The sequence below is a fragment of the Grammomys surdaster genome, unplaced genomic scaffold, assembly GCF_004785775.1.
Source record: "Grammomys surdaster isolate TR1022 unplaced genomic scaffold, NIH_TR_1.0 125146, whole genome shotgun sequence".
Lineage (NCBI taxonomy): Eukaryota > Metazoa > Chordata > Mammalia > Rodentia > Muridae > Grammomys > Grammomys surdaster.
The window spans coordinates 374,034-395,508 of NW_021620042.1; the positions used below are offsets into that span (position 1 = coordinate 374,034).

General features: G+C 41.1%; 1 protein-coding gene across 1 annotated transcript in view; it reads left to right on the forward strand.

The window, feature by feature from the left end:
* Positions 1-6,094: 6,094 nt before the first annotated feature.
* Positions 6,095-21,475, forward strand: part of Nr3c2 (nuclear receptor subfamily 3 group C member 2) — a 320,864-nt gene continuing 305,483 nt past the window's right edge. The window contains exon 1 of the mRNA XM_028785173.1: positions 6,095-7,853. Within this exon, the coding sequence (XP_028641006.1) occupies positions 6,097-7,853 (1,757 nt within the window). The 5' untranslated portion in view covers positions 6,095-6,096. The remainder of the gene's footprint in view (positions 7,854-21,475) is intronic.

Consider the following 21,475-nt stretch of genomic DNA (forward strand, 5'->3'; position numbering starts at 1 on the left):
TAGCGTGTGCAGGGGTGTCCCCGGTCGGGGCCAACGCCGAGAACTAGGAGAACTCGCCGCCTCTGCGGCTTTAAGGAAGCTGCAGAGTCCAAGCTGTGTCGCAGCAACTTTGTATCAGTCATGTCGCCCGCCTGGTGACTGACAGCCCTGATTGCCCAATGAGAAGCACGGCTGGCCCGCACAGCGTGGAGCCTTGTTTCCCCCTTGGCCAATGGAAATGGCTCCGGCGGGCGGGACAGCGACCTGAACTTTCTGGACATGTGACCCGGTTTAAAAGGGCCGGCTTTCCACTCCCCCCTCCGGGCTTTCGCCCGCCCCCTCCTCTTGGCCCGCCCTGGCCCTGCCCCTGACCCCTCCCCTCAGCTCCTGCGCACCCAGGGTGTCATTGGGCCGGGGAGAAGAGAGCCAACTTCAGGCTGCTCAGAGGAAGCCTGTGCAAGTCACCTGGGCGGCAGCGCTGCTGTTTCAGGCTCTCCCGCTGCAGGGAGAGCGGCACTCGCTGGCCTGGATGTGGTTGGATGTAGGGGGGCTCCGCAGCAGGGGTGTCGTGGAGGTGGCAAGCACTGCAACAGGTAGACGGCGAGAGGACGACCCTGGCCGAGGCAGGTGTGTAGGGGTGCGCAGTGGGGCGCCTCCGGTCCAGCCCTGTGTGCGGCCGTGGCAAGGGTGGCTTCCACTTTGGGGGGAGAAGCCGCTGCGTAATCTGAAGGCACAGTCTGTATGGTTCTGTGTGCTTGTTGTTTTGTTTTGGTTTTTCACCCCCCACCCCCACCCCCACCCTGGCCGGCTGAGGACTATTTTGGGAAAGTTTGGCTACTTTGGATAAATGCCCTCTAAAGAGCGGCTTTTAACCGCCTTTGGCAGTGGGCGGTCTACCACCCTCCCCTTTCCCCCAAAATGAATTACAGATCGTTTTGCTCTTGCAAATTTTAAAGGACGTTTGAATAATGTTTCTTTCATCTATCAATTGCGGAAGCTCCTCAGTCTGAGTGGGAGGTGTAGCCGATAAGGGCAGTTGAAGGAGCTAAATCACCATAGATCTTGTATGAACGGGGTCTGGAAAATCTTGCATTCTCCGTTCCTTTATATATGGACAAACTCTAGGGGATTCTTAGGACAGGGACAGACAAGGGATGAAGCTGCTTTTGGTGGCATCCTTGTCCAGATGGGTTTTAGAAGATGGCTTTTCCTGCTGAATTTTTAAAAGACGAGGTTTAAATCATAATGCTTCATCATACCATCTGCTTTATTTATTTATTATACCATAGTTCGGAAAACTTTTGCTTGCAGAAGAGTTATTAAAACCGCTGAGTTTTAAAGGCACCAAGCTGCCTCTTCCCATTGCGGGTCCTCCTCTGTAGGTGCTGTTATTGCTGATATTTACATAGTAATTGTAACAGCATTCTCCATCTGCGTCGTCTTCCCTTGGAGCTTTAATTTCACGTTTGACATCATAGCATGCTACCTACCATGTGTGTCATGAAATACTTTCGGAAGTTTAGGAGGGGAGCGACTAAAGCTAAAGCAAAGCTTTTTCCTTTCTGGAAGAGGTACTTTTCTTAAAAGAAAAAAGAGAGAGCTGATGTGGCTCATTGGGTCAGGCCAGTGAGCAGAACTCCTGTGTGCTTGGCTCTAACTGGTTCTCCCACTCTCTTAGGTGACCTTGGCAGGTTTATCCCTCATCTATAAGAGGGGAAGGTAACAGTCCTGAAGAGCAGAGAGACCAAAACGAATTTCCTGAAGTTATCTGCCTTCTAAAGCAGCCCTCAAGTCTGGGTCTCCACTGTACCACTGGACTACAGTAACATAACTGGAGGAGATGGGGAAGAGACCATTAAGAAGGGAATATTTTTGGGGAGCATTAAAAGTGAAAGTTTTCAGAAAAGATACAAATTCCCAAGAATCTTTAATAATACCTGGGGGGGGGGGTCTACTTTCTTATGGAATAGGGCAATTTAGCGGACTATGAAACAAAGTTTTAAAGTCTGTTTCTTCTGTGCTAATAGTATTTAAGGATATATATATATATCCCTGACCTGGCATATGGCTCATTTAGGACAATGGTAGCAAATGCCCCTCAGGATATTAGTGAGTCCTTTGCATATATACATGTAAACACGAGCATGTGCACCCACACATACATGTAAAGCCTGTTGGTGCTTTCCCTTATCTATGTGGAAATTGTTGTGTTTCTTTTGTATGAAAATAAAGGTTCACAATGGCCCAAGAGTCTCTGGTATAGTGTCTTCTAGGAAGCTTGGAGGCTTGATTTTCCCTAAACTAGGTATTCATATAACTCCCTGCTTTATTTTATACTTAGGTAACAAAAAAACTTTCCCTTTACCCTTAGGATAAAGTTTTATGAGGATCATACACGTCAAGTTGTATTTTTAGTATTCATTGGTAAGTTCAGGCTGACTGAACTACTCTTCAAAGCCATGATTATGTCAGGTTTAAAAAGCCAACCCCAGTTTCCTGGACAACACAGGAAATAAATTTCTAACCTAACTCATTTGTTTATAAAAGAAATACTAACTAAAATAATAACTGAGGAGAAGTCACCATAAAATATTTCAGTAATCCTATTTTAAAAGCATCTGATCTTAAAAACAGTGTTTACAGGGAAAGTGTTCACGTGCCAACTGCTACCCACCCTTCTGTGTTGGTTGCCAACCTTTACTGTTTTCCCTTGAGAGGTGGGTGAGGTTGACAGATGAAGATACCTTGAACAAAGCCAATTTAGATTTCAGCAAAGCCTCTGGCAAATTCTTCTCAATATTCCTGTCAATAACTCGGTGAAATACAGTTGGCTTTAGGAGAATGTTTTGGGAGTTCAAGGCTTGGAGAAACAGGACTTGGGAAGTTGAGATCAGATGGCTAATGTTAGCTGAGAAGATGCTTCCCTGTAGAGAGAAACTGTGGCTGCTGCCCACTGCCTCCAGGAAGGATTCCACTGTGAGCTTTAGAAAGGTTTTTAGACCTAGTATATGGCTCATTTAGGCAATAGTGACAAGAGTCCCTCGGGATATTAGTAGGTCCTCTGAACAACAACATGTACAGAGATGAAATTATTTTAGGGAGTGTAGAATTAAAAGCACACTACTTTCTGCATTTTAAAATCTCCCAGGGATTTTGGAATCCAGATTTTTCACCGTGAGACCTCATAAAAAGCAGTGTCCACCTATTCTAGAAGACAGTTGAGCTGGTGAAGTTCTGGAGAAGGGTATAGGTGAGGATCTCCCTTCAGATTCAGGGCAGACAGCCCTGTTGCTTAGGATGGAGGGGAGGTTAAAGGCTACAGCCATCAGAGTCCAGAGGAAGGTTCCTGTGGAAGCCTTGCCATGAGGAAGCAAAGGGACCACTTCCCTGAAGGCCTTTCGGGGCTCATGGTGCAGTGTGCAGGAGAGGAACGAGTTTGGGGATGGAGAGTAGGCTGTACATCACAAGGGGTTCTCTTCTGAATATACACAGTTCTTGTGATGGTAATGGATTTGAACCAGAAACACGTAAATCTTAGCTGTATACATCTATCTTTGGTATAGAAAGAACAGAATAGTTTCTGTACAAACAGAAGTAGCATTTAATATTTACTGTATCTTTCAAATTAGTGCTCAGACTAAAGGAATCTTCAGAAGAGTAAAAAACAAAATGTCCATTATTAGCAATGATTTGGGTTCGTGTGTGTGTGTGTGTGTGGTTACTGGTTTTTGTTCATATTTACTTTTTTTCTGGCTGAAATTACCAGATAACTATCTCAATCTCTGTGATTTGATTTATTTTCTACTTTTTAGAAATTGATTTTTGATTAAGAATTAATAGAATAATGTTCTTTAAGTGAAAGCATGCTACATAATTGTAGGTTTTAAGGTTCATAGATTGAGTATTGATTATAGTATAATAGTTAAACATTTTTATTCGCATTTTACTATCCATCTGGGACACAGTGGTAAAACTGAGAATTTCTAACTACTCATAATTTAAAATCTATTGTAGTCTACAGAGAAGCCAGGGGCAATTGTAATACTCAGGTAGTTTGTGCATTCCGTCTCATTATAGAGACTTGTGGTAATAGTACCAATTATTTAGTTAAGTCATATTGTTTTGCAATGTTAATTTAAATTCTGTAGCAAAGGACGTCCTAGTCCTTTTTTTAATAATCAGAGGATTGGGAAGAAGGGCTGGAGATAAAGCAGAGAGAGGCTGGAAGGCCTGTAGTAGGCTTTATATATGAAGAACTGCGGACTTGGCGGGGCATATAGATTTGAAAATATATGCAGGCATGATTTTTAGTACTAAGATGTACAGATAAGATTTTTCTGGACTGAATTAATTTTCTGTCAAATATTTCTTTACAGTGATCTGTTTCTTTAGAGCAGTTGTCCAGGGATGATTTTGCTCCCGAGGGACATTTGGTAATCTGCAGACATTTCTTTTTTTAGGGTGGTACTCTCAACATCTCAACATCTAGTGGGTAGGAGACAAAAACCCTGTTTAACATATTCCAGTGCATAGGGCAGCCTCCACAATAAACAAAATTATCTGCCTGTAAGTGTCCTTAAGACCCAGGTTGAGAAACACTGGTAAATAGAGAGAGCGGAGGTCAAATTCCAGCTCTTCTACATAGCTGTGTGGTCAGTGTCAGTCTCTCACTTACATTGTTTCTTCACAGATTTTTGTTTTTGTGTAGGTTGGTTTGTAGGGTTAAATAATATATCAGAAAGGTTTGTGAAAGTGTGCTGAATTATATAAGCACATAATAATTATGTATACATAGTCTATTTGTAATCTGTTCATGAGCTAAATTTATCGATTAGAACAGATGGAAATGAATGTATATTGACAGCATTCCCATGGGCTCCTTTAAGATGAAAATGAGGCTTGGTTGGGTTTTTGTTGTTGTTGTTGTTGTTGTTGTTGTTGTTGTTGCTTTGTTCTGTTTTCTTGTTATTTTATTGGTTTTAGAGGGGGTAATTTTATTTCACTAGATTCATGACTGTTCTTAAGCCCAGGATGTAGCAAGTGCTAAGGAGATAGTTCTGAGTAAAGGTTTAAATGATCAGGAGGCCCTTCATAAACTTCCTCAATTCATGGTGGAGAGTAAAAATGCCTGTCTGCTGGATGACTTGAACAGAGGTGTTGCTAGGCCAGGAAGCTTAAAATTGTCTCCTGACAAGAAAGAGCCAAATGCTACTGACCTGTCTAGCAACAGCTCTGCTCCATCCGCCAAGTCAGTACAGTATATATACCATACTTTACAGTATATACACCATACTTACAGAAGTGATTCAATTACTCATCGCTAATTGAATTGACATCATTAACACAAGGAATTGTATCTATGTATTAGAATATATAAAATTAAGAAAGTCTCACTGTTTCAGAAACTGTGTGTCAATGACTTTTCCTATGGCTATTGATTTGAGAAGCACATATTTGGAAACACAAATTTAATTGCATTTTTGTATCATTTCTAATAAGGCCGTATATTCGATCATGTGGAAAGCAGCTTTCATAGGATGCAAAGTTTCCCAAGTCTTTGGACTCATAAAGTTGTTTGTTTAGTTTTAGTGTATAAAGGAGCTCTGTGATGGGAAAGAGCTCCCCGGCGAGGAAGGAACCACACTCCTGCGTGGAATGGGTCCCAAGAAAAGGTTGCCCAAGTTAGTTATAGTATTTTTGGGGGGTTGGGGGGGTTGTTGTTGCTTTGTCATCGTGCTTTTGGCTTTGTCTAATCACCATATTCCCCTCAGACTACCATATCAATCCCTAGGATTATATTGACTATCACTTAATATTCAAGAATGTTGCCATTTGTAAATTTTCTTTGCAAACTATCATGGCTCTATTACAGTGAGTTTTATTGAGACACAAAATTGCACTTGGTTCTTTTTCTGGCTTCTAAAAAAGTTAGAGGTGACATTCTGTTTGTTTGATATATTGTTAGTACTCAAGAAGGTATATTTTAATGCAACTAAAAATATTGTTTATGTTAAGTTAAATTATAAATTGTACCTTAATAGATGCAATTTTAGACTGCCTTGGCATAATACTGTTCTTACTGACTCTAACATTTGAATATAAATCTGTTTGTTAGCTATGGAAACCAAAGGCTACCATAGTCTCCCTGAAGGCCTCGATATGGAAAGGCGCTGGAGTCAAGTGTCTCAGACCTTGGAGCGTTCTTCACTTGGACCCGCAGAGAGGACCAATGAGAACAACTACATGGAGATTGTCAATGTCAGCTGCGTTTCCGGTGCTATTCCCAACAACAGTACTCAAGGAAGCAGCAAAGAAAAACACGAATTACTCCCTTGCCTTCAGCAAGACAATAGTCGGTCTGGGATTTTGCCATCAGATATTAAAACTGAGCTGGAATCCAAGGAACTTTCAGCCACGGTGGCTGAGTCTATGGGTTTATACATGGATTCTGTGAGAGATGCCGAGTACACTTACGATCAGCAGAACCAACAGGGAAGCCTGAGCCCGACAAAGATTTATCAAAACATGGAGCAGCTGGTGAAGTTTTACAAAGAGAATGGACACAGGTCCTCCACGTTGAGTGCTATGAGCAGGCCTTTGAGGTCATTCATGCCGGACTCTGGGGCCTCCGTGAATGGTGGGGCCATGCGTGCCATCGTGAAGAGCCCAATCATCTGTCATGAGAAGAGCCCCTCTGTTTGCAGCCCGCTGAACTTGCCATCTTCAGTATGCAGTCCCACGGGCATCAACTCCATGTCCTCCTCTACAGCTGGCTTTGGCAGTTTCCCAGTGCACAGTCCCATCACTCAAGGAACCTCACTGACATGCTCACCCAGTGTTGAAAACAGAGGCTCACGGTCACACAGCCCCGCACATGCGAGCAACGTGGGCTCCCCTCTTTCAAGTCCATTAAGCAGCATGAAATCCCCGATTTCCAGCCCTCCAAGTCACTGCAGTGTAAAATCTCCAGTCTCCAGTCCAAATAACGTCCCTCTGCGCTCCTCTGTGTCCAGCCCGGCAAATCTTAACAACTCAAGGTGCTCTGTTTCCAGCCCTTCCAACACCAACAATAGATCCACACTCTCCAGCCCGACAGCCAGCACAGTGGGGTCCATCGGCAGCCCCATCAGCAATGCCTTCAGCTATGCCACTTCAGGCGCTTCTGCTGGAGCCGGTGCCATCCAGGATGTGATTCCCAGTCCAGACACCCACGAGAAAGGTGCTCACGACGTTCCTTTCCCTAAGACAGAGGAAGTCGAGAAGGCCATTTCCAATGGTGTGACTGGTCAGCTCAACATTGTCCAGTATATAAAACCAGAACCAGATGGGGCTTTCAGCAGTTCCTGCCTAGGAGGAAACAACAAGATCAACCCCAGTTCTCCGTTCTCTGTACCAATAAAGCAAGAGTCAAGCAAGCACTCATGTTCAGGCGCCTCTTTTAAAGGGAACCCCACGGTCAACCCATTTCCATTCATGGATGGCTCATACTTTTCCTTTATGGATGATAAAGACTATTATTCTCTATCAGGAATCTTAGGACCACCTGTGCCCGGCTTTGATGGTAGCTGTGAGGGGAGCGCGTTCCCAGTGGGGATTAAGCAAGAACCAGATGATGGGAGCTATTACCCTGAAACCAGCATCCCATCATCTGCCATCGTTGGTGTGAATTCGGGTGGACAGTCCTTTCACTACCGGATTGGTGCTCAAGGTACAATATCTTTATCACGGTCACCTAGAGACCAATCTTTCCAACACTTGAGCTCCTTTCCACCCGTCAATACATTAGTGGAGTCATGGAAACCACACGGTGACCTGTCATCTAGGAGAAGTGATGGGTACCCGGTCCTAGAGTACATTCCAGAAAACGTGTCAAGGTAAGGTGATTTGTTTTGTAATCCTTTCTCTACTATCCCCTCTCTTACTAACCCCCACCACCACCAGGAAAATCATGGCTTTGTAAATTGTACAGCCTGTCTTTATTTTTGCGATGGAGAAATTGAGACACATTCCAAGATATCTCTGTTTTATTTTTGTTTAAGGATGGTCATTTTGCGCTCTTCCTTGGATTACCAATATAGCACTATTTTTTGAAGTAGAGGAAAAAATATTCTTAAGACTTCTTAGAAGATGTTATGTTGACTTTGAAAACACACACACACACACACACAGAGGTATCTCTCTGTTGTCTTTTTTAGGTGTTTGGAAAATGTTTCTTTTCTACTAGCAGTTCCTATGTTTATGTTAGCAGGCTGGTATTCATTCTTCCCTTTTCTGTTTGCTGGTTCACTAAGACTGTATTAAATTACTTCCTCATGGTCTCAGTCTCCTTTTTATATTAAAATTCTCTACTAATTACTTCAATAGTTGTGAGAAATAAAACAGAACCACAAATCTGTTACCTACAAGCTTTCTTGTCTCTCACTGTTTTACAGGAAAGCCTCATTTTTGGGGGTCGGGTAAGGATAATTATATGAAAGTTGTGGTTTCCTGTTCAAATAAATTATTTCCTTAACTGTGAAGACCTTTACAGACTTAGCCATCTAAAAGCACTTAGTGGACAATCTTACCTTTTTTTATGTTGGAAATGAAATATGTCACCATAGGTTTGAATCGGCACATTCATAGCTTATGAGACAGGCAAGAAGACATACTCAGTTTACTGTAAAATGTGTCCTGGTTTTCCTTGATGCAGAGACTGTGTTGGATATGTTTAGAAAAACAAGGAAGAGGTTTTAGATGTGAGTGTAAAGGGTGGTTCTTATTTATGCAATGAGTACTTGCATTGGACTTTGCTTCAATTCTGGTTTTATTACATGAATGTGATAAGTGAGCCTTTTGTGGAATACATAAAGTATAACTTTTCTGACTACAGTTTATTCCTTTGGCATCTAATGATATGTGGATATTTCCCTCCATTTCCTCAGATCCTTATTTTGTGAAAAGTATGTCCATCTTATTAACAGAATATTGGTCATATCTATAGTCTCATATCTTTTACTGTTTTCTTTTTTAAGCACAAAGCAAAAAACTTTTGGTTTGAGGGTTCTTTTCCTTATCAGTAGCTCAAATCTGTCTCTTCTTGCTTTTATAGAAGCAAATGCTCCATAAAGAATCTGTTCTTAACAGTTCTTCGTAGCACAGAATGTCATATTCCACTGCTGGGCCTCAGTCCCTCCTGATTACCCAGGAGCCCATATCCTTAGGAATAGCATGGGTATCAGCGTTCAGCCTGTGTTCGTGTGTATTCAAAGTGTTTGCTTCCTCCTGTTAACACAGTAAAAGGGAATCCTATCTATTTGTGCATTTGCTGGTTTTGTGTCAATTAAGATTAAGCTTTCCACATTTCATTGTTAAATGTTTAGTGTTGCTTAATGTCCTCTAGGTTCATAAGTCGTTGCAACTTTCTCTGGTGAAGGGTGTCTAAGTCTATTTGTTTTGCTCATTTCAAGAAGACAGACTCAAGGATCAGTGGGTACATAGGCTGTTTTCTAGATTTCGGTATACACAATATAATAATTTTATCCATGTTTCATTACTGGTTTCTTTCTTTGTATCTTTTTAGACAAAAGGTGATTTTCCCAGCTTTTTTCACTTATGATGATAATATCCTATTTCAAGGAATGTTGGGTAAATTAAAGAATTGATGATTGTGATGAATCAAGGCCTTGTATATTGCCTCTAGGTCTTAATAACATCCCTCCTCTCTGTAAAACCTATTTTAAAAATTTTAGAGTATGATTGGGGGTTTCCAAGACCTTTCCAAGGAGGTTCATGAAATCATACATCATGAGTGGAAGATGGACCACTGGGTATTCATGTAGCAATTTGTGAGTAGCTTGGGCTTGGCTCAGTTTCCAACCTGAAACTATTCACCATTGCCATGACAGTACTCAGTGTCCGGCTTTCTCTGGAATCCCAAAGAATCACCCCACAAGGATCCCAACAGAGCAATAAAGCATTCTTCCTGCTTCTAGGAAATCCATGTGAAGCTATACTTTGTTTTTTCATGTGTATGAAACAAACAACTAGTCTATATTGAATGCTGGAGGTGATATGAAAATCTAGCTCTCATATTAAAGGTAGACAATAGACTTGCCAGGGGAAAAATGGCCAACTTCTTCACTAAAGTATTTCATTTGGAGAAATAAAGTTATTTTTCACAAACTCATGTTTATATTAGTATGTGATAGTTTTCCATGAGTTAAATAGCAATTTCTGCTTATAATTTAGTTTTGTTACAATTCACATAAACAAAGGTTTTTTTGTTTGTTTTTAAATTATCTTTTGGATCTTTGTTACTTTTTTGTTTTGAGAGCTGTATGCTAGCTGACCTAGCCTTAGACCCACTGACTTCAGCCTCCCAGATGCTGAGGAAACAGACTGAGAGCACCAGGCTTTCCTGCTCCCCTGCTACTTGTTAAGAACAAGAACAGAGGTGCTTCTAGCATAGCAGCTGATCATTGCTGGTCTGCACCACTGTTTTCCACAAGTTTTGAACCTTGAAAGGTGACTTAACTTGTATTAGCCTACTGAGTACTGCCTGGAAAGAGTATCCTATTCAAATAAGAAAAATGACCTGGATTCTCTCTTTAGGCTGACAGAAAAGAGCACTGGCCATGGCGTGTGTGTTGTCTTCGTTGTGTGGGCATTCTGTGGGAGCAGTGACGAAAGTCATTTCTTGTTAATCATTTCCAGTCAAGGGGCTGAGTTCCAAGTTGTAAAGTAAATTATGACAAAGCGAAATGTAAAGCCTTAGGGTGGACACTGGACCTGGTGTGTCATGTGGGTTAGAGTTTCCTGTCAGCCTCAGTGCAAACAAAACTGTGACCTCGGGGGAGTCCTTATCTCTCCAGGCCTCAGTTTCTTTGTTTTAAAGTGAGGGAGTAAAACTTGATTTTCTGTGAAATCTGCCCAGTAAAGTGACAGGGACTCCCTTTGGAGAATCAAGAGAGTTTCTCTTACTACAATGTTGATCACACACATCTCTCTAAATACATCCTTATCTGGTGAAAAAGAATCTTTGCCATGTCAAAGTGAGCATAGGTGGGGGTGACCTCTCATTGAAAAGTTGAGGCATTTTTTGATCCTGTTTTTGAATCCAATATTTCCTTTTATAAAATTTGACACCTGCTATGAATCCCTTGTTCTTTTTATTTGCATTATTTCTGGCTCACACAAGTCATTCTGTTGACACAACACTGGCTGTTTATGGCGATAACCATAGTCACTTTGATAGTCTCATAATGCAGTGCTAACATTGACTTAGACTTTTGAATATAAAGTCCACTGTTTCAAAGGGCATAGACTTGTAGGTTCCAATACAAGCAATTAAGTACTTACAATACTTTGTAGTTTTCTTCATAACAGAAGAGAAAAACTCAGTACATCTCAGGTTATTGCTTTTATTTGTCAATCATCCTTCACTTGTTTTTTTTTTATTTAAATTCAGTTTTTCTGATGACACAAAAGCTTCAGAATTCAACAAGTTTGTGCCAAGATTTTCCCCCATCAGTAAACTTTCCAGGTAACCTGCAGAGATGTAAGAAACTTCTCATTCTGCGAACTAGAGAAACACAGTGAACTTGGTGGAGATATGCTATGTGTATGAACATCGGTGGCAACTACAGTAAACACATCCAGCCTTGCCTGGGACCTGGGCAGTGAAAACATGCAGCATGCTTTCCTTTGTCACATGGTGTTTTGACTTTGAGCATGGCTAATATATCTACAGTTTCTCTAGGCGAGTCTTTTAAACGCTGTTATTGAGATGACTTTCAGATGAGACTTGCTTCTCCTGAAAGTTCAGTCACTTTTGTTTATGGATATTGTTTCTAGAGAAATTGTTGATCATTTTACTGGGAAAACAAACCAACTTAAAACAAAATAAGTGTCTGTCATGTACAAAGCACTGTGACAATGTGTTTCTGTTAAGTCTCGCTTCTCATGTCACAAACGTCTCAGATTAAATTCCAGCATGTCCACCTTTTCTCACTTAAAAATGCTTTAAGTGTGTCATACTTAAATATGAATATTAAACTAAAATCCATAATTAGTTAGGTTAATTAAACAATTTTATCTTAAGGTAGTTTTCAACCTTGTGATCTTCTGGAGCCAGGGCCTGGAGATTTGTCACTTCTAGATTTGATGCCTTTTGCTGTATTGAAATTCTGGGTGTGCCCAACCTCTCCTGACCTTGCATGACAAAGTAAGGACTAGGCTTCCTTCAGTGTTTTGATGGCCATTAGAGTTTGCCTCCCAGATAATAAGCTTCCTGGCTTTCAGATGTTGCTCTTCATTTCCTATTGCTCATCTGGTAATAAAAGTTCAATCTTTTTACTAAATAGTTTATCCTCTTTCTTTTATTTTCTAAGCTCATGTATAGAAAAGGCAAGGCTTCTTGATTATGCGTAAATATACATATTAACTTAAATGAGCTTATCCTAAACTTATTAAAGAAAACCAAGGAAAATTTTGAAAAGGACAGTACCCTCAGTGGACAGTGTTTTCAAGGGACACATCGCTATTCTAAACCTGAGTGCTTCTGGTTTTAAGTTAGTGAGATGTGAGTGTCACGTTAGGTTTAAGAATTTTATTTTGTTCTTTGTGAAGTTAACATGCAATTCCAAATAGACATTTGTTACTTAAGTGATGTTCTAGAAACCACCAGATTTAGCATTGTTCATGGTATGGCCAAAGCCCAGATTTCCATGTTGACAGGGGTAGGTGTCATGTACTCAGTTGGAGAGAGAAGACTATCTACAGGGATATTGGCTCAGTAGACAATGACTGGAACTATGAAAACGTTAATGCTTCAGTAACGACGCTCAGATAGCCACGATCTGAATTTGTGACACTGGCCATGACTTAACTGCTGAGAAGGATCACAGTGCTGAGTGGCTTCACCTCATGTCTTAGTTGTTATTGAGAGAAATCTCTACAAAATTGCAGTGTGAGATAGAGTGAGAGAGAGTTGTAAGGGGCAGGGTTGACTGGGTATTCCAGCTGAAGAAGATGATGTGGGCTAACCCTGGAAAATGGAGAGTTGAGGGAGACCATCAGAGTAAGTATTTTCACTTAGTCTTAGAAAATTTGTAAGAGGTGGATACTGACTGGTGTGGGGAATTCTGGAGCTGAGCAGATCAAGCTGTGCTGCTGGGGAGGATGAGTGGGTGGGTAGGGAGAAGAAGCCAGACACAGGTTATTTGGAACCAGAATGGAGTCAAACTTGAGAGCCAGACTAAGTCATTGCTGCCCAATGTGGTAGATAAGGAAAAGTCTTCTAAATGCTGGGGTGGGAACAGGGAAGTAGGGTGTGCTACACTGAATGTGGGGTGACCTTAGCTGGACAGGAACATGGAAGGCTTTAAAGAAGTAATCATAGCCCTGTGGAAGACTGAGGAATTGCCTCTCTGGAGAAAGATGTTCACCATAATGGAAAGAAGAATGCAGGTTTGAAATATTACAGAATTTGTGTGTGTGTGTGGTGGGTGTGTGTGTGTGTGTGTGTGTGTGTGTGTGTGTGTGCATGTGCGTGCACGTGCATGTGCTGTGTAAAAAACATTTTCTGGAGAGTTGCAACACATGTCTACTCACCCCAGATAGGGAACCCACGACAGACCAGATATCACCAAAGTCCAACTTTTTGAACCATGAATTTTATTCAGCTAACTTTCAGGAGCAGAAACGACTCAAAAATAGATTCAGCACCAAAGCCCACTCCAGGATGGGTGAGACAGCTCATGAAGCTGGAAACCTGGCCCATACGGCACAGCCTGAGGGTAGTAGCTCAACTGTTTGAAGGGGGTCCTTGAAAGTGCTGTGATTAGTTTAACCCTCTTCCATGCAGCTTAGCTGGTCTTTTCCTCTAGGCAGCAGGTCTGGTCTCAGGTCTTCTTTGCAGCTAAACTTCACTTCACCTGATGGGGACTCTGCTTTTTTGCTTACTCTGACAGGGTGGGGCCTACTAAGTATGGTCGGTTTCAGAGACTTCTGATGCTATTTTGAGTTGATAACCTTCCTGCTTAAAGCAGATTCTCTGTAGCGTGGACTGTTTCTAATGCTGAGGGCAATGTTATACAACAGCATGTCTGTGTACATGCATGTATTCACCAGAGGTCAACCAAGAATGCCATTCCTCAGGCACCATCCGCCTTGTGTTTGGAGACACTCTCTTAGTGCACAAAGATTCACACATTACAGTAGATTTCCAGGGCACATCCTAAGATTACAAGTCAGTCCCACCATGCCAAGCTTTTTTTTTACATGTGTTCTTTGGATCAAATTCAATTCCTAATGCTTGCATCACTGTAAGCCCTTCGAGGTACTGGCCAGGTCCTGTCTCCAGACTGCTCTAAAGGCTTTAATGGCTGTTTCCAGCCCCTTCAGAGGCAGGCAGCCAAGCTCTGCCCTCCAGAGGTTAAAAAAAAAAAAGCTCAAGACCTGGCAACAGAATTCTACCAAACCCTTATATCGAAATCCCACCAATCCCTGGGCTTGCCCCAAGATCAGACCATCCCAGAAAGCTCTCTCCCTCTCACAAGAAACTGTAAGAGCTGAGGTAACCACCCACCCTCTTGTGTCTTTCCCAATAAATCTCTGGGTAAGCTTTGCTGTGTGGTGTGACTTTAGGGTATTACTTGGCTGCTACTACCAGGATACCTTCCTCTTCAGAGCTACACTTAACGTGTACAACACATATTTTACCTTCCATGCTCCAAAATTAAATTTTGTATAAAAAATATTTCAGAATTATAAAAATGTGCAAAAGAAGTCTGTCAAAAAGAACACCTGAAAATAAGAGCGGCCTCTGTACAACTGCACTACTACCATCTAAACCAAGGAATGGTTTCTGATAAATTGCCAACATCTACCAGCAGACCTCATTAGGGTTTTATCAGTTTTCCTGATGATGACTCTTTCAGGAAAGTGACCCAGTTCAGAACTTAATGCTAAGCCATCTGGTCATATCTCTCCTTCTCTTTTGGTCTGGGATAGTTCCCCAGTTGTTTCTAGGTTATATGACCTTTTTAAAAATTTTACTTATTAATTTTGTAGGTATGAGATTTTATTCATGTCTGCTGAGTATTAGAGTAAACAATATCTATATACAGAACATTTATCACTTTTTTTTAATAACACAACACCTAAATTTCTTCTCCCTATCTTTCTGGTATGTACAGTACACAGTCAATATGGATAGCCAGGCACCCTACGTCAATAGTGCAACAGCACCCAGGAACAACTTCTCAGATTTAGATCTTCAAGGCAGAACCTGTTGACCGGTGTCTTTCCCACCCCTCTCCTTTACCTATATTCTCCAGCCTCTGGGAGCCAATAGTCATCTCTTCTCAACTTCTATGCCAACAGCACTTAGATTCTACATAGGAGTGAACTCATTTGATAGTGGCTTCTCAGAACCTGGCTTATTTCACTCATCAGAATGATCTCCAGCTCCATCTATATTGTTCCAATGACTGACAGTACGCATGCTTCTTGTACTAGAAGCCTTTGCATTGTGTATACATACTATATTAATTATCCACCTGTCTATTGAGTTGATGAACACTTTTTTTGCCATTTTTTACGCTCCTTCTTTTTATTGTCTGCCACGAACAGTGCTTGAATGAACATAGAAGTGCATACTTTAACATACTGGGTTTGTTTTCTCTTTGTATATCCAGGATTGGGGTTGCTGGATCCTATGCCAGCAGCTTTTTGTGTTTGTCTGTTTTGGGGTTTTGCTTGGTTTGGATTTTTTTGTTGTTGATGTTTTGTTTTTGTTTTGTTTTATTTTCTTTTGTTTTTAAGAAAACCCAATAGTCCTTTCTGTAATGGCAGTAAAATTCAAGAGTACAATTTCATACATCCTTGCCCATAGATAGTTATTCTTACATGGTGATTTAAATGTGTATTTTTCTAGAGTTGTTTAATATTTTTTTTGCATACCTCTTGGCTATTTAATCTCATCCTTTAAGAAATGTTTTTCTTGGATCTATTGGTTAGTTTTTTCGTTTATTTTTTTAGATTATAATCATACGATTTTTGCCATTTTTTAAAAGTTTAGATTTTCTTATGTGGTCTGGATATTAAACTTTTCAGAAACATAGTCAGGAAACTTTGCTTCACATTCTATAGGGTTTTTCTCTTCCCTTTCATGAAATTTTCTTTGCCAAGTGGAAGCATTTTAAGCCTATTTGTCTAGGGTTTGCTTTAGTAGAATATTTTCTACACAGAATCCCTGCCTGTCCCCGTGGCTGCGAGTGTTTTCCTTAGTAATTTCATTGTGGTTAGTTAGATTCCAGGGATGCAGAAGTAATCCTGCACCCTTGGTACTGTGTGTGTAAAGAGCCTGTGGTTCTGACTCACCTGGCTACTGTACACTTAGGACTTTCAACTTTAAGTTCTACCTTCCCGGCTTTCCCTGGTAAAGTAATGCCTCTTCTTTTATAACTAGGTCTTCTATTTAAAAGAAAAAAAGTCTTTCGAAGGCATCAAAACATTCCATTCTTCCTCCAACCCTGCTTACTCATTGTTTTTTTAAAAAAATATTTACATGGCATCATTGCTTCTTAATTTATACCATAGATTCTAGCCTGTTTGATAGTTCAGACTGGTCCTACTAAAAACAGAGGAGACCATTACAGCCAGTCTCTATGTCCCTTTGCCATGATGCTGTCATTCTTTGAGCACTTTGTTGTCTTACTTTCAGTCCATCTTGAACTTTCTTGTCCTAGTCTTGGAATTAACTCTCTCATTGAGGAGTACCCTACTCCTGAAGATGTTCTTTTTCTGATTGTAGCTCTACTCCACATTCTGGAACACATACACACACACACACACACACACACACACACACAGAGAGAGAGAGACATGGACACGGACACTGACACCTGGCCACTGTCTCCCTTGCTGAAATATCATTACCTTGATGATGCCTCATATGAGACACTGGACTGTATAAACACAGATGCACATCTGTTTCTGCTTGGACTCTCCATTCGTATTGGGTATCAAAGCTCCATTCTGGAACACCATAGGTAGTCATCACTTCCCTCCTCTAGAAATATTCCTGTTTTCCTGTCAACTTGAAGAACAAATTGTTAAAGAAAAAGAAGAATATGGTGTCTAAACAGTGAGTGTGTCATGAATAATCATGCACAATGAAGAGAAACGGAAAAGTCCAGAGGCTGGAGAGATAGTCTGGTGGCTAAGAGCACTTGCTGCCCTGCCAGGATACCTGAGTTCGGTTTCCAGACCATACATTTCTTGGCTCACAACCACTTGTAATTTCACCTTGAAAATATTTAATACTCTCTTCTGGCCACCGTGGGCACCCAGCTATATGATATTTATTTCTACATTTCTACATACATACATATAAAAGAAAGAAAGAAATGGTAAATCTAGAAAGCTTAGAGGAGTGACAGTACCTGGGTATGGTGATTTGAATAAGAATGGCCCCATAGGCTCAGAGATTGAGTGCTTTGTTACCAGGGAGTGGAACTATTAGAAAGTATGGTTTTGTTAGAGAAAAGGAGTCACTGGGGGTGGGCTTTATGGCTTCAAATGCTTAAGTCAGACCCAGTGGCTCTCTCTCACTTCCTGCTCTCAGAGGATCCAGAGTCCAACTCTCAGCTACCCCTCTAGCATCATATCTGCCTGCCTGCCACCGTGTTTCTAGCTGTGCTGATAATAGACTAAGCCTCTAAAACTGTAAGCAAGCTCCAATTAAATGGTGTCTCTTCACTGCAATAGAACATTGACTAAGATACTTGGCTACTTCAGTTTTAAATATTAGCATTTCTTCTGATTGTGGATGGCTTGAATGGGTGTTGAACAAGCTTTTTATAGAAGACCTCTTTATAGAACTATCTATTGTGAAGGTCATGATGGATGCATTTGCCTAGGAACTTGAAATGGACCCCTATATGAGCACTATATCATAATAAAGGAGACAAAAATTATTTAGAATAACACAGAATTGATACATGAATGCCAAAGCTAAGAATTATTGTTAACCTTAGAAAAAAAGAAGTAGAAGAGCTTTTAAGATTATAAATCCAACCCATCATGGCTATAGATACCAACGTTTATGCTCAGAGAAATTACATGTGTTTCCCATGACCATACATGGTAGTTAGTTACAAGCTGTGGTAGAATCCTGTCCTCTGTCTCTCTGTTCCCTTGTTCTTTTCTATTGGGAGGAGATAGTGGCACCATAGTCTAGCATTTGGGTCTACAGGTTCACAAATACAAGCTGAGGACAGGAGTGCTGGGAGTTTTGAGGAGGACCCCCTATTAGTGGTGGAGTTGTTCATGATCAAAGGATAAGCAATATAGAGGAGAAATATGAGATACTAATATCCCCCAACGACATCTGCTTGGGTGACAAAGGAGAAAGAAATGGGGGGGGAGGGGATAATAATACAAAGAAAGGGTCGGAACAGAGTTAGGGTGTGGTTCTGCAAGGACAACTGCAAAAAAGCGATAGGGTAGGGTTGTCTGGGATTAAAAAGGTGGGAGGAGAGCAGACTGGAGAGCAGATGGCAAGGGCGGTGTCTGTCAGGGAAGGTGAGGCCAGGAAGGAGCCTGCAGTGGGCCTCAGTCATCAAATGCTTGACTTGCAGATGGAACCCATATGCTTTGGCAGTTGCTGGAAGTTGGTATTACCCATTTTACAAATACAGAAACGACAGGATACATGATTAGCCTGCTGCCACTCAACTAAAGTAAATGGGCAACACTGATGAATGAAAGAGAAGAAATAGGTTCCCTAGTGGAGGTTTTAAAGATACAAATCAGTTTGTATGTCTGAGACAAAGCCCTCTGCTGGCTTCTCATTAAAAGGACAATAAAGCACAAAAATTGAGGGTCTTAGTTCTCAGTCCCAAACTGTTGGCTTTATCTGTTTCTTCCTTGTGTCTTGCCTGCCCGGAACTCTCTGTGACTCCAAGGCTCTAAATTCCATCCATTATTTACTTGGATGTCTACTAAAATACCTCTGCATTCAGAGTTTTGTTTCTCTCTGGTCACTAAGGATCAGTGCAGATGTCAACACACAGTGTCCCTCTCCCAGCCATTTTATTCAAAGTGGAGACCCAGTGTCCTCCAGGTACACACCATGGGAGAAGACTGATTATATTATGCCTTACTAGGACTGTGCCTAGAATGTAAGCCTGGGGAGCACCAGAACCCAGACTAGTCATGTCCAGAGCACTTGCTCAGACAAGTGAGAGAATGAGCTTCCTAGCAGATGGACCTGGGGTGGGCATGTGCGCAGAATCACTAGGTAAATATCAGTGATGATTATATAGTTGTGAAATTATTGTCAAATGACATGGAAAATTCTGTAGAGTTTATCTAAAAATAATTGTAGCATCTATCAGCACATTTTAGAGATGTTCACAAAATAATAGAGAATGTGGTTTTATTTTTCCCATTTCATACAGAAGAGTAGTTGGTAATGATGTTTTCTGAGCTAATTGGTAACATATGCCCTTGGACTTTATTTTGAGGTTACTTAAAAAAATATATCAAACAGAAAAATTACTCCTTGGATATGACATTCTGTATGTTTTTTTGGGGGGAGTCACAGTTATTTACCAATACCTAATCAAGATGCATAACACTTGCCTAACCCACCCAAGTCCCCTCCTATGGCCCCTTTTTGTTAACCCCTTCCCTCAATCCCAAGCCTTAATGACCCTAACTCCTTGGGTTTCTTCTTCTTCTTCTTCTTCTTCTTCTTCTTCTTCTTCTTCTTCTTCTTCTTCTTCTTCTTCTCCTTCTCCTTCTCCTTCTCCTTCTCCTTCTCCTTCTCCTTCTCCTTCTCCTTCTCCTTCTCCTCCTCCTCCTCCTCCTCCTCCTCCTCCTCCTCCTCCTCCTCCCCCCCCTCCTCCTCCTCTTCTTCCTCCTCCTTCTTCTTCTTTTTCTTCCTTTAATTTCTTATATGAATACACTGTATTTGCAGCATTTCCAGTCCTTCCTCTCCCTTTCCAACTTCTCCTACCTTCCTTTAACTCATAATCTCTTTGATAATTATTACCATTAAACACATAAGTGCACGTGCACACACACACACACACACATATAGACACATACATACACACACTCGTCCAGGCACACGTGCATATGCACATGCACTCATGTTCTCGAGCACACACACATTCACACAGACACGCACGTGCGTGCACACACATGTGCTTATACTATATACCAAGTTTGTTTAGTGTTGTCCTGTGTGCCTGAGTTTAGGGTTGACCACTTGGGATTGGATTTCTTATCATGGATTTCATTCTTCTTGCAACCACTATGGGTAGAACCTTGTAACATTTTCCCTGATTTGTGTTGACATAGCGACAGATGTGGCCATTGTGCAGACCTTGTTCTCACAACCATATTGCTGAGATTTCATGGATGCAGTGATCCTGTCATGTCTCAATGATACTCTCTCACAGTGGGCATCCTGGTCTTGTCTCTTACGGTCTTTATGCCCCTTCTTCTGCAATGTTCTCTGAGCCTTAGGTATAGAGTTTGTATTGTAGAGGTGCCAACTAGGACTGAGCACCCCGTGGTTACTTATTCTCTGTGTTTCAATCAGTTGTGAATCTCTATAGCAGCCTTTGTCTGCTGCAGATGTAAGCTTCCTTAGTAAGTGGTGAGAACTACATTTACCTGTGTGTGTGTGTGTGTGTGTGTGTGTGTGTGTGTATGTCTGTGTATGAGAGAGACAGAGAGACAGAGACAGAGAGACAGAGAGAGAGAGAGAGAGAGAGAGAGAGAGAGAGAGAGAGAGAGAACTATTTAGTATCCAGTTAGGAGCTATATTTATTTAGGAAAATGACAGTAATAAGTTATTCTCTAGGGTCTATGACCTTTCCAGCCCTGTCTTCTTAGACAGGTCTACAGTACCAGACATGAATCCCCTCCTACTGCATGGGCCTCAAGTCCAGTCATATAGCTGATATCTACCCTGTGGTATCTGTATCACTATTTTATCACTGGGGTTATAGTCTCCTAGATTAGCAGATAAATGGTATAGTAGCTCAAGTAGCCTCTTGGGTTTGGCTGGATTCACTTATAATGTGCTTGAAATCCAAGCTTGCTATTGTATACATCAGTATTCACTTTCTTTTCACTGCTGACTAATATTCCATTTATGGCTGAACCACATTCTGTTTATCTATTTAGCTGTCTCTGAGAATTTCAATTGTTGCTGGTTTAATCTGCTACACATAAAAGGTGGTTTAAATGTTGTTATGCAAGTCTTTATGTAGATGTATGTTTTTGTTTTCTTTAGTAACCTAAAGCAGATTGGTTAGACTAGATGCAACTTTAATTTCTATAAATGATAAAATTGTTTTCAAGGGGTTTTAACATTTTATATTCCAACCAGCAGTGCATAAAGCTTTTAGTCTACTACATCCTTGCCAACACTTGGGAAGATGAGAGTTTTGACTCTTGACATTATAATAACTGTATGTCTTATTGTATGTCT